The sequence below is a fragment of the Parus major genome, chromosome 6 (genome assembly GCF_001522545.3).
Source record: "Parus major isolate Abel chromosome 6, Parus_major1.1, whole genome shotgun sequence".
Taxonomy (NCBI): Eukaryota; Metazoa; Chordata; class Aves; order Passeriformes; family Paridae; genus Parus; species Parus major.
The window spans coordinates 30898304-30910614 of record NC_031775.1 but is presented as its reverse complement, the minus strand read 5'-3'; the positions used below and the strand labels follow the sequence as shown (position 1 = coordinate 30910614).

At 50.6% G+C, this 12311-nt stretch overlaps 1 protein-coding gene across 5 annotated transcripts in view; it reads left to right on the top strand.

Annotated features, from left to right (window-relative positions):
* FAM53B (family with sequence similarity 53 member B) overlaps positions 1–10108 on the top strand; it is a 44435-nt gene extending 34327 nt beyond the window's left edge. For all 5 annotated transcript variants that reach the window (XM_015633558.2, XM_015633557.2, XM_015633555.2 and 2 more), the window contains one exon: positions 6305–10108. In XM_015633558.2, the coding sequence (XP_015489044.1) occupies positions 6305–6610 (306 nt within the window). In that variant the 3' untranslated portion in view covers positions 6611–10108. The remainder of the gene's footprint in view (positions 1–6304) is intronic.
* Positions 10109–12311: the final 2203 nt, after the last annotated feature.

The following is a 12311-nucleotide window of genomic DNA, read 5'->3' as shown; positions in this document are numbered from 1 at the left end:
GCTAAATAAATAAGTAGATAAATAGGTAATAAATAAATAAAGAGGGGTCCTTTATTTTTTCCTTTCCAGAGAAAGATGCTCAGGGTTAACCCTAGGTTGAGGCTGTGACAGAAAAGTGAGATGTATTTCAAGTTTGCATTGGATTTGCAGGAGGTCTTGGTAGGTGGGGGCAGTGGGTGCAGGTGCCACACACTCATTGGATTTTTGGTCATCCACAATGTGTTTTTATCCCATTACTTGCTGGCATTCTCTTTTCAGTGCTGCTGAAACAGTGACATGAAGTTTGGTTTTAATTTTTATAAGGTCCTGCCTTATCATTTAGGCCTTGGAGTGAGAACCACGGCAGCATAACAGAAATGTTAGTTCTGTGCTGAAAATTATGAAGTATGAAAATGGTATAGGGCTGAGAAAAAGAGAATAATCCCATAACAATGATGTTTCACTCTAACTTGGAACGAGTCAAATCACTGAATTTCCCCAAAGATGAGCCACTCCAAATCCTGGCGTTTTGCCAGCTCTGGGGAGGAGTCAGGTTCAGGTTTGGGCTTTTCCACTGAAATCCATGGCATTGCAAAGCATCGCTGGGAGAGCAGCCCTGCCACTGTCCCCACTGGGCTCCTGGCAGTGCTGAGTGTGCTGGCATGAGGGGCCTGCAGTGCTCCAGGGGTCTGGATCCCAAGAGGATGCAGAGGAGAAGGCAGAGGTGAAAGGCTGGGAAGGGCAGCCTGTAAATAAATAAATACACAGTGATCACTAATGGCCTGTTGTCTGAGCAAATGGATTTTTCCAGCTCATAGCAAAGGGTTCGGTGTCTGTTAGGGAAAATATTTGTTCTTGGCAGGAAATGAGGGTTTCCTCCAATTATTATTATGAATAGGAATGGGTTGGGAGGCTGTGCTGGGACTGAGTCCCCACATGTGGGATGCTGTGCTGGGGTGGGACAGTGGAGCCCCAGAGTGGTGTTCAGTGCTCTCTGATTCCCTGCATTGCTGTGCCTGCTCTATGTCCCTGTGATTTCTGGGATTCATCTCTCCAGCATCTCCCTGGGGCTCTGTAGCTCTGGAGGGATTCACACTGGTGGGTCCTACAGCAGCTTTTTCTTTTGCACTTGTGGAATCTCCCTGAACATCCCCACTGTCACTGAGGCAGCTACGTACTCCAAAGACAAGAACTGTGAGTAAACCAAAATTATCTCCACAGGCTCCAAAGGTAGCATCACTACTAATGACTTAAAGCTTCCTTGCTTTTTTGATTCTGTTTGTTTAATACCATGGTGTGAAGTGACTTGGGAGCATAATAGATATTTCTGAGCCAGCTGATGAAAGCTGGTTTTCACACTAAACAGAATAAAAGCAAAATTATCTGCTAAAGCTTTGACTGCACCAAGTAAGCACTGGTGCCTGTTGCAAAGTGAAGATTGGGGCTGAGTAAAGGTTGTTCTTTAGGGAGTGAGAAGGGAAAGGCTGGGAAGGCAGATCCTGAAGGCAGGAATGTGGTACCCACTGGGAGCAGGGCAGGGATAATCCTCTGTTCTGGGATGCTGCTGCAGGCACATTCTGTAGCACCTTGGGCTGTGGAGCTGTCTGTGAACCACTCAGTGCCTTCATAGATAAAATTTTTAAGAAAATAGAATATTGATGAGTTTGAGCTCCCTGACATGGCAACACCGCGTCTCACCCAGCTCTGCACCTGGCACACGGGCTTCTCTTGCTTTTCACACCCCCCATCACTGCCTCCTGTGTTTCCCTGCCTCAGGTATTCCAGCATTTCTTTCCCAACACTTCATCACTCTGAAGCTCCTTCTGTGGGAGGACAGGGTCGGTGCAAGCCCCCTGACCTTCCCCCAGAGGCAGTGGTTGTACTGGAAGCCAGGAGTGGCAGTGGTCACCAGTGCTCCTTGGGGCAAAGTGGCTGTGCCTCCCTCTTTTTGGGGAGGCCAAACTGCAGCAGGGGAGGTGCTGGTGAGACTGGGGTGTCACTGGGATGTGCTTGTGCCAGTGCTGCAGCCTGGACCTGTGGCAAAGCTCCTTTGCTATAAAGAGGAGAATTGGTTTTGGGAGCCTCAGGATTAAGCCAGGCTTGCTGCAGCTCCCTCCCCGTGTCCCCTCCATTTCCACTCACCAGGAAACCAGCCTGGGCATGGAGTGGGAGAAGATTGTGGGTGCCTTAAAAGCAGGGCAGAGCTTTGAACCCGAGTGACATGTGTGTGTGCATGGCCCAAATCACAGCAGCTGCCATAATGAAGTTCCGCAGAGCTTAAAAACCAAATCAAACCCATTTTCCAACCTCAAGCACCTCTCCCTCCTCCTCGGCAGCATGGATGAGCACTTTCCCCAGCACAAACACCCAGCAGGATTTACTGTGATGCGAACAACCAAAGCATTTCTATTTAACGCTATAAAGATAACAACTCAGGCTGAAGGTGTTTTACAGGAGGTGTTTGCCTCAGAGAGTGATTTAAACCTGAAGCAGGCAGAGAATCCCCCAGTGGAGGTGACTTTGCTGGCTCGGGAGAACTGGCAGGGGCTCATCATTCCTGCCTGGAGCTCGCTGCCCGCTTCCCCCTTCCCTTCTGGCACTGGGTTATTTTCAGCTTTCTGAAGTGACTGTAGCCCAGTGTGCTAACAGGAGGTGATGACAGCTTGGGAGGTAGGGCCGCTGCTGCTGACAGCTTGTAGCGTTACACCTTTCCCGGGAAAATTGCGGCAATCACCTGGCAGGGTGGAAAAAGTAAAAAAAAATGTAAAAAAAAAGGTGTTTGAGCAAAAGCCGTGATCACCGCAGGGATCAGAGTCCTGCTAATATCGGTTCTGGTAGAGCCACCCTGTTTGCAGGGATGTGCTTTGGGGAAGAGCTCACAGCTGGGTGTTTTACCATGGGAAGAGTCAGATGGAGGAATGTTGCTGAGGGATTTCTCCAGCTTGCTGTCGGGGCTCTGCAGCTGCCAGCCCCGGGCCTAAGGGGAGGGAGAACCTGAGGAAAAGGATGGAGGTGAAGGATGAGTCGGTTCCTGCAGCCTTCTCTGATTGCAGCCTTGGTCCCTGCACTGTGTGGAGCATCATGAGGCCCTGGGGGAAAGAGAAATAGCCTGAGCTTGGTGACCAGCATGGAAGAAGGGCTTTGTTCTGGAGCAACCTTGCAGCTTATTCCAAGTGACCAAGAATTTCTTATTTATGTATTTTTAGATGATTTTTCAAGTACTTCCATTAGCAACACCTCATTTTGTCTCTGAGGGCTTGCTCAGTGTGCTGGATTAAAGCAGCTTTGGGAAGGGTTGGAGGAAGAAAAACCAGCACCTCAAATAGTCAAAAATGGATCCTTGCGGTTGGTAAAGGTGGTCTGGGTGTAACAGGTGCTCACTGGGTGAAGACAGGATGGCCAGAAACATCTCCCAGAAGCCATCTGTGTTGGATTCCCACAGTTCCCAGGATTTGAGGTGCCTGGTACCCTTTTTCATCTGGAGGCCAAGGTTGTGGAGGGGCTCAGAGGGGCCCAGGGCTGCCTGGCCATGGGGAGCAAGCACTGCTTTGTGTCACCAAACCTGCTCTTTCCTGACATCAGCAGAGGACTTGACTGCCTGGTTCTGCCAGCTCAGCACCTCAGCACGTGCTAAATTCACCCAATAAATAAAAAATGAGCAAAGAACTGTGGAAGGGCTGCAGACAGACGCTGCATTGATGGTGGTGGCTGACCCACTGCTGCTCCACAGCCAGCCCATGGAATGCTGGCTTGGTGATCACCGTCCTGGGGCCGCCCTCCTGACCCCAGCCTCTGGCAAGGTGAGCTGTGGGATTTTGTGGCAGCCAGTGCCTGTAAAAACTTGCTTTCTGAGCTGTCAAATCTGCCTCAGAGGGAGTGTCTCTGCCCAGCACCTTCTGCACGTGGCCTTCCTCCAGCAGCAGCTGCCGCCGTGCTGGCAGCACCGGGACCATCGCAAGGGGTTTTCCATCCTCTTGCATTCCCTGGAATGACTCAAGGGTTGCAGCATGTGTGGATTTGAGCAGGGAAAATGAGGCTGTTGGCTTGGTTGTCTTGCCAAAGTCCCATAAAATGCAAAATTTCCCTGAAAGTCAAGTAATCTCATGGCTGTTCCCCAAGACGTGTCCCAGCTTGGAAATGCTTTTCTTTTGGATGGGAAGAATGTGCCGTGGACCTGTTGAGTTACTCTCCAGTCTGCATCCTCCTTCATTGGCCACTACAGGAATCACTCATCTCCTCTGAAGCACTGGAGAGCATCTCCCATCCTCTCAGGATGCTCCATCCCATCTGCAGCAGCCCAGCATGTCCACACCTGGCTACCAAACCCTGGGAAGTGCCTGATCCAGGAAATGAGCTCGATGATGAAGGAGAAAAATGAACATTCCCAAAAGTGCCATAGTTTTGTTTGTAGAAGGGATTTGCACTTTTGAGAGGGCTGTTGACTTTCAGGAGACCTAGGCTTTTCAAGTGCCTAAATCACTGTTGGAAATATGCTTGCAAATTTTGTGAAGTGCTTAGAAAATATTTCTGCTATGTCCTCGGGCCTTCTCCAGTGGTAATTATGAGTTGTCCATTAACCACAGTGCACAGCTCTCTGCTTGAAGCTGTTGCACGCTCAGCACCCAGAGGACAGAGGCACGGCTGGGATTTAACAAAAATATGACCAGGATGACGTGAGGACTGGGTGCAGTTGCGTAATTAGAGAAGAAATGCCCTTTTTTTCACACGGGCTTGGGGCTTGTGGGTTTTTGAAGGTTTCAGAGACTGAAGACCATGCAGAATGTAGCTTCCCCCAGCTTGGACAGTGGCCAACTCCTCCTGGGGCAGCAGGAACTTCTCTGTTTAGATAGAGAAGCCTCTGCAATGACTCTTCTTACTGTGTGCATGGGATAGTGCAGCACTCAAAGCCTCTGAGCAATGGTCCATGGGTCCAACTCAGCACAAGGCCCTTTGATTTGTTAAGAACTGGTTGGGGTGTGATGCAGAGCCCCTCATCTCCCTCAGGGGCTGTGTAAATGGGTGATCTTCCTTTGTTTACAGCCCAGGGTAAGTTATTTTGGTGGGTTTGAATGCAAAAGCCCTCAAGTGGATGTGCCTAATTCCCTGGGAATGCCAGTGGGGATGTTTTGGAGTGGGGTTGTGTCTCAGGCTGTGTGTTTGCTCTTGAATTGGGCCAGCCAGAGCAGATACAGGCAGCAGCCCTGTCACTCTGCATTCCCAATGCTCTGCTGGGTACTGAAGTTCTCCTGGCTCCCTCAGCCCCTCCTGGTGCTCCAGACCCTTTCTCTGGGCACTCTCCAGCCCCTCTTCCTTGTCATGAGGGACCCAACACTAACCAGCAGCAGGTGAACACCTCTAGCTAGTGAGGGGGCTGCCTTCCTCCCAGGTATTTACTGAATTCCCATTCAGGCCTATCCCATGGGATGTGTCCAGGCCAGATGTCTGAGAAGTGATCACACCATCACACGCTGGCTTGATGAGAGACTCCACAAGCTGCTGAGATCCTCCTCAGTCTCCTCCTGCTCAGAGCACACACTCTGCCACCGGGATGGCCTCGTTATTTCTCTTGGCACTCAGTAATGAGGGTTTATTTTACTCATTTAAGAACCAGCCTGGGCTAAGGCACTCCCTGGCAGGCGAGCGTGCTCGTGGCCAGACTGCAAACCTGGGAGATTCTGTGTGCTCTGCTCCAGAGGGTTTGGAATGCCTGCATGCTCCTTGTCATTCTCAGAGTTTGAAGCTGTTTAGAAGACGTGACAGTACATAAACTAAATCAAATTTCTGGCCAAGGTAACCAGGCGTGGAAAGTCAGGGAACAGACAACTGTGCTCACCTGGTCTTTAGTGAGGGGAGCAGCCATGAGCCATCACAGAGGAGGGTTTAGCAGGAGACAAGCTCCAGCTCCTTAAAGAGAGGGTTGAAGTTTCTCTTGGCTAATAAAGGGAGTGGTTGGAAATGTTAATTCATTCTTGGTGAGCACTGTTCTGCCTTACATGTGGAGCTGGGCGATGCATGGCGTGGAGATGGTGATGGGGCTGATCCAGAGCAGGATGGGGCTGCTTTTGATGCCGTTGCCTTTTGCAGAGGCAGTGGGGCCACAGGACCTGCCATGGATGGGGAGGTGGGGGGTTACAGCATCTGTCCATCTCCTGGGGACCTGCCGAGTGTTCCTGCTGCTCTGATTGTTTTCTGTTGGGCTGAGGGAGCTCAGGCTTGGGGTCAGGAAGATTCCTAGCTCAGCTGGTGTAACTTCTATCCCAGCTTCAGGATTTCCCCTCTAGCTCAGGTCTCTCCCTCAGCTTCCTCTCTCTCCTTGCCTTTGCAGAACCGCCAGACTTTCAACAGCCTCACCTGCCTTAGCACCACGGCCGAGGACGGCTCCCAGCGGCTCCAGGGCCCCCAGCCGTGGCCCACGGCTCCGGAGGTGATGCCGGGCAGGACCCCCGCCTGCACCCCGGTCCCGGAGCCACCCCGTGCCCCAAACAGCAGGGATGACCTGTCCTGCGAGGAGGAGGAGGAGAGTGCCGGGAAGGAGGAGGACAGGGTGGCCTGGCGGAGCGGTGGGACGGGCACCGAGAGCCTCTTCCAGCTGGATGGCGAGATAGACATCGAGCAGATAGAGAACAACTGAGGAGGGAGCAGCTCTTCTCGCCCTGGGCTCTGGGGGCTGCCAGCAGAGCCGGGGAGGGCTCCTCGTGTCCAGCGAGTTTGTGGGATTCTGTCACTGCTGCCCTTCCTGCCAGCTGGAGGGGATGAAGCAGCTTTGCCAAAATTTCATCAGGTATTTAGAGGAATTCGTGTGCATGCGTGTGTAAATCTTGAAATTCTTTGTAACTACTGTAGCCAGAGATCAGCCAGTTGGAGGAAAGTGCCTGTCCCACAGGGAAAGCGGGCACGGGGATCGCCAAAAACTTGGGATCCACGAGTAAATGGCTTTTGCCAGGATAGGGGTGGAGCTGATGGGAGCTGGCCGTGCTCCCACAGAGCCCACCTGTGCTAGTTCAGAAAGGGGTGCACAAGGAGAAACCACCACCCCTGGGACTGGAGAAAGGGAGGGAAAAGCAGAATATTGAGATTTGCAAACACTGGCTGGTGGCTGCCTGGGTGGCTGCGGTTCCTTTCCTCCGGCCGTGTCCCGTGCGGCCCCGGCACCTCCCTCACTCCCCATGTCCCTGGCAGTGCCGTGAGAAGGAAATCACAAGTGAAGAGTTTTGCTTAGATTTAATAATGGCAAGAGCTGGATTTTTACTCCTTTATTTTTAGTTTTCCTGATGAGGAGTTAAACAGATCCCTGGCCCATTCAGGGCAGCATCTGCAGCAGCGCTTGCTGGGTGCTGCATGGAGATGCTCAAATGCCTTCCTTCCCTATTCTTTTTCTTCCCAGCCCCCTCTCTCAACTCTTTTGGGAAAAAAAACAACCCTACTCAGGCTCAGTGCCACCCTCATTTGGGTTCCCAACACCCTGTTTTGAGCAGGGCTGGGCTGTTTACCCATTTACCAGCAGCTGTGCCCACTTCTCTACCCGGGGCAGGGCTGCCACCCTCTTTTTTTTTGGCTTTACTGTGAAGGGCTGCCTGCCCGAGGCACGTCATGGAGGGGTTACTTGACAAAGTCAGCTGGCAAAAGGCTGAAAATCCAGGTAGCAGCACTGAAAGCTTTTCCTCTTCCTGTGCCTTTTTTAAGCACAGATAAAGTGGTGACCATTATGTTTGTACAATATGAATTCTCTTTGCTAAAAATAAGCTGTCCACTCGCTAACAGGTTTAGAAGGACACTTTTTTTTTTCTCCATCTGGTTTTGTTTTTGGGTTTTTTTATTATTGTTTGTTTAAAGCTCTAGGAAAGCTGTACAAATGGCTTCCAGCATCTTCTGGATTCCTTCTGCTGGTTCCTTCAAGCTCAGGGGTCACTTCCCGAGCTTTGGAAATGCAAGAAAAGAGAAAAACCATTGATACCAAGAGCAGTTGAAGACAGGACATTTTTAATGGGGTTCAGCACCCCGCTGGCAATGCCTTGAGGGTCCATAACTCAGAAGGGCTGAGAGCTGCTGGTACAGGTTTCATCCATCATTTCTGGTTATGTTAGTGCACTTTTTTCTGCAGTGGTTTGGGATGTGTGTGGCATCTCCCACCACAGTGGAACCCATCGGTTGTTACCCCTGTCCTGCCACTGCTGAGGTTTTGCTGGTGGCTGTGGCCATGTCCACTCCCTCCAGGCAAGCAGGACAAGCCCCAGATATTCGGGGAGGGGATGACAGGGATGTCTTTTCATTTTGGGGAACCCTCCAGCTCTTTTAAAGTGTCGCTTGTTGCATCACTTAGAAGAAAATACATCCTGGGTTAGTTTCTATCCCTCCTGTTGTGGAGGGTCCAGCCATGCCAGTGTTTTCCCAGGCTGCTGCCCCTCTGTCCGTGCCCCTGCAGTGGCACCCTCACAGCACAGTTCTTGGCTTTGAGTCTTCCTGATGCTCCATCCATCCATCCATCCATCCATCCATCCCTCCCCACCACCGGCACGTCCTGGTCTCGGGGTGCACAGCTCCCGCTGGCCACAGGCACCTCCTCAGCTGAGCAACAAAGGGCAAATTCACCCCAATCCACGTCCGGCTGCCGCCGCAGAGCTCCGGGTGGGCTCTCGAGTGGGCATCCCCAGGGCTGGAACTCCTAAGGGCTTCTGTTTTCTTTCCAAGGGCTGCTCCTGGTGCCATTCTAACCCTCTAGAGGGGGAAGGTGGCCAATGGACCACGGCCCAGCTGTCCTGGACCTGGTGGCCAAAGGGCCACAGCCCAGCTGTCCTGGACGTAGCCGTAGCATTCAGTTTACATTCAGCACAACCCGTTTGCCTTACTAAAAACGCTTCTCCAATGAGTCATGGCCTTACACTGGGCACGTTGGCGTAGGCACAGACTACAGTTAGCGACAGTTTTGAGGCCACAGTGATGTTCTGTTGGGTATTTTTTGTTGGGTTTGTATGATTTCACGTACTTATTCTCAGTTTAAGAAAGCCTTACTTTTCAATTTTTTTCTCTCTTTCTCTCTCTCTCTCTCTCTCTGTAGAGGTAAAATATTTGTGGATTTATATATATATATAAATATATATATAAATAAAGTAATTAAAAATATTAAATATAATATAGTATGTGCCTCAGATTCAGGGGACATCCTGTTGATTGTAAAGTCAGAAGTGGCGTTGCTCCCCTGGTGTCAGGAGATCTGTCCCCTATGCAGTGGGAGAGCAGGGCATCCCCTGGGGGTCTTGCTCTTGGTTTGTAAAGGACTTCACCTATTACACAGATGTTTTGGGAACCCCCCAAATCCCCTGGCAAACCCCTGCCGGCTGCCAGAATGTGATACTAAAGTAATATGCAGACAAGGGATGTTATTCCTTGCTAGGTAGCTCAAATAGGCTCATTATTGTGAAGGGACTCAGTGGCTTGTCCATGGTGTGACCCAGTCTGGGCAGCAGCTGTTTTGGGATGACACCAAAGCTGTGGCAGCAGCAATAAAGGTTCTTCATCCTGAAAAAAAAATAGGATTTTAACACAGAAAGTCTTAGCAGGCACACACAGAGTTCGCTGTGTGTTTTGCAGATGTAGCTCTTTGAGCCTGTCCTATGAAAGAGTACATTGAAAAAAAAAAAAAGAAACCAACGAAAAGAAGCGTTTGTAAAATAGATTGTAATTTTTCCACGTGCTAGCATAGCCTGTTTGGCCAATAAAGTTGTGTTTCAAGTGCATTGTTTAAAGCTCCTGGCTGCCCAGGCGAACAGACTGATGTAGGATGTTCTAGGATTGTAGCAGTGCTTTGCGGCGTGTGTGGGTTCGGTGTTCAAGAAAGAAAAAGAAGAGGATGGCCAAATAAAAAACAAAACAAAAATGAAAAAAATGGGAAGAAGAATAAAAAAACAAAGCCTTCTGGAGCTATGACCTGTAGTAGCCAAGTCTCGCTGGCAATTGCACAAGCGCCGCGGGCCGTGCGTGTCCCGGGAGGGGCTGCCCGAGGTGTCCCCTCCGCGGGCGGGCGAGGAGGCTGCTCCTGCCCCCTCCATGACTTGATTGCACTAGAGCAGCTCAATCTCAGGAAATTGCTTGTTACTTTTACTGTGTAAATAAAGCTTCCTGGTTCAATAACCCCTGTCCTGTGTCTCGCCTCTCTGTGCTGTCCCCGTGGCCCGGCGCGTCTGTGGGGTCCGGGGCGTTGGGGACGTCGCTGACCCTGGGGGTTGTGGCACTGGGTGGAGTTTGATGGGGTTTGATGGAACCCTCTCCTCTCCTCTCCTCTCCTCTCCTCTCCTGGCTGCACCTCTTTGACATCTCTAGAGGTGATGGGAAGGGATGTCCCAAAGAATGGGTGGGGGACTGGAAATCCCTCAACCTGGACCCTCCCTTGGGGTGTCTGTGTAGGAAGGGGGTCCCAGCCATGGGCTGCACAAGAAAATGGACATTTTTTGATATTCACGTGCAGACAGACACGCTGCACCCTCCCCATGGTGGGGGGACATCTCCCATGCTTCCCCCCAGCCCCCAGGCTGTCATTTAGCTGTAGCACAGCCAAAGATAAAAACAACAAAATGCAAATTGAAGTGCCAAGTAGCACCTCCTTCTTTGTGTTTAAGGACAACCGTAATATCCTGCCTCTTAAAATAAAATCTCATATCAAATCTAAACTGAGAGCCCACAGCAGGCCAAGGGCACATGGGGGTGTTAAATGAGTTCTTGGGGAAACAGGGCAGTATGTCCCTGCAGCCTTTGTAACCCAAAAAGGAAAAGGGCTGCACTTCCTCCAGCAAGCAGTGTAAAAAGTTTCATGACAGATGGCAGGATGTTTATCTGCCTAAACTTAATCAGATTGAAGTGATAGGCTTAGTACAACAGAACAAAAAGGGAAGAATTAGGGGATAAAAAAGAAATTCTCAGTGATCCATCACAGCCTGAACATTTGACCAGGGTTTACAGCATCTTTCCATGTGTGTGGATGCTGACAGCACCATACACTTTGGCTGAACCACTACCCAGAGGATAAAAGATGCAAAAACAGACCAAAAAAATTGCACGAAGGTCATTTTCCCAGATGTAGTTTATTTTATTAGAACTTAATTCCCAGCCCTCTTTCCCCTGCTGTCCCCAAGGGGGGACATATGCAGCTCCAGGGCCAGCTGGTAACTGAAAAACAAGTGTTCCAGCAACACTCCAGAAACAGGGAGCATCATTTTGGTGTCCTTCAGTGAGCAGGGTCATCTTCAGCTGCTGGGACTGCTGGAACCAGAGCTGGAATTATCCTTTTACCTCCTGCTTGCAGATGCAGAGAGCAGTGGCTGAATGTAGACAGTGGTCAGCACATGCTGCCTGAGAGTATGGATATCTATTAAATATATGTAACACAAACATCATTGCATGATTTCCATGATCCCTTGGAGATCTGAAGCAGGTTAAAGCCCAAACAGTCCTGCCCAAAGCCCAAGAGGGTACAGAACTACTGATATGTTGATTAAAAAGGGACTTTTGCCTCTAAAAGGTGACCCTTGCAAACACTACCACGTGTCACTGAGGGTGGGCAGAGGACTTGATGGAACAACCCCTAATTTTTCATTTTTTTGACCCATTTTGAGCCCCTTTCATGCTCTTACCAGGTGCAGCACAGCCAGGTGTTACCACACACGCTGCAACAGCTGCACTGCAAAACTGACAGGGAGAGAAACCAAAATCCCTGGGGAAGGGCTGCAATGCCTGGAGGCAGGGAGCAGGTCCTTTTAAAAATCTTTGTTTTGATCAGGAAAAAAAGGTAAATTTCATGCCTGTCCTGGCCCTGGATGTGCTGAGCACTCCTGGCAGCAGGAGGGGGCTGAGCTGGTGCTGCAGATTCTCAGCAGGCATGTGGAGCAGGATCTGTCCCAGGGGATGTTCAGTGAGTACAGAATCCCAGAATCCCAGAATGGTTTGGGCTGGAAGGGTCCTTAAAGCTCCTCCTATTCCATCCCTGTCATGGGCAGGGACACTTTCCATTGTCCCAGGCTGCTCCAAGCCCCTACTCCAACCTGGCCTTGGGCACTTCCAGGAATGAAGCAGCCACAGCTTCTCTGGTCACCCTGTGCCAGGGTCTCCCCACCCTCAGAGTGAGGAATTTCTTCCCAATATCCCACCAAACCTACCTTTTTGAAGCTATTCCCTCTTGTTCTATCACTACATGCCCTTGTGAAAAGTGCATTTTCAGCTGGAGCTGTGTCTGACTCAGGCCAGGATTTTAATGGGGAGAGGTGATAACCCCACACCCCCTCCACAGCCTTGGCTGCTCACAGACCCCACCTGCAGAGGGAAGGCAAAGACCATCAGTCCTA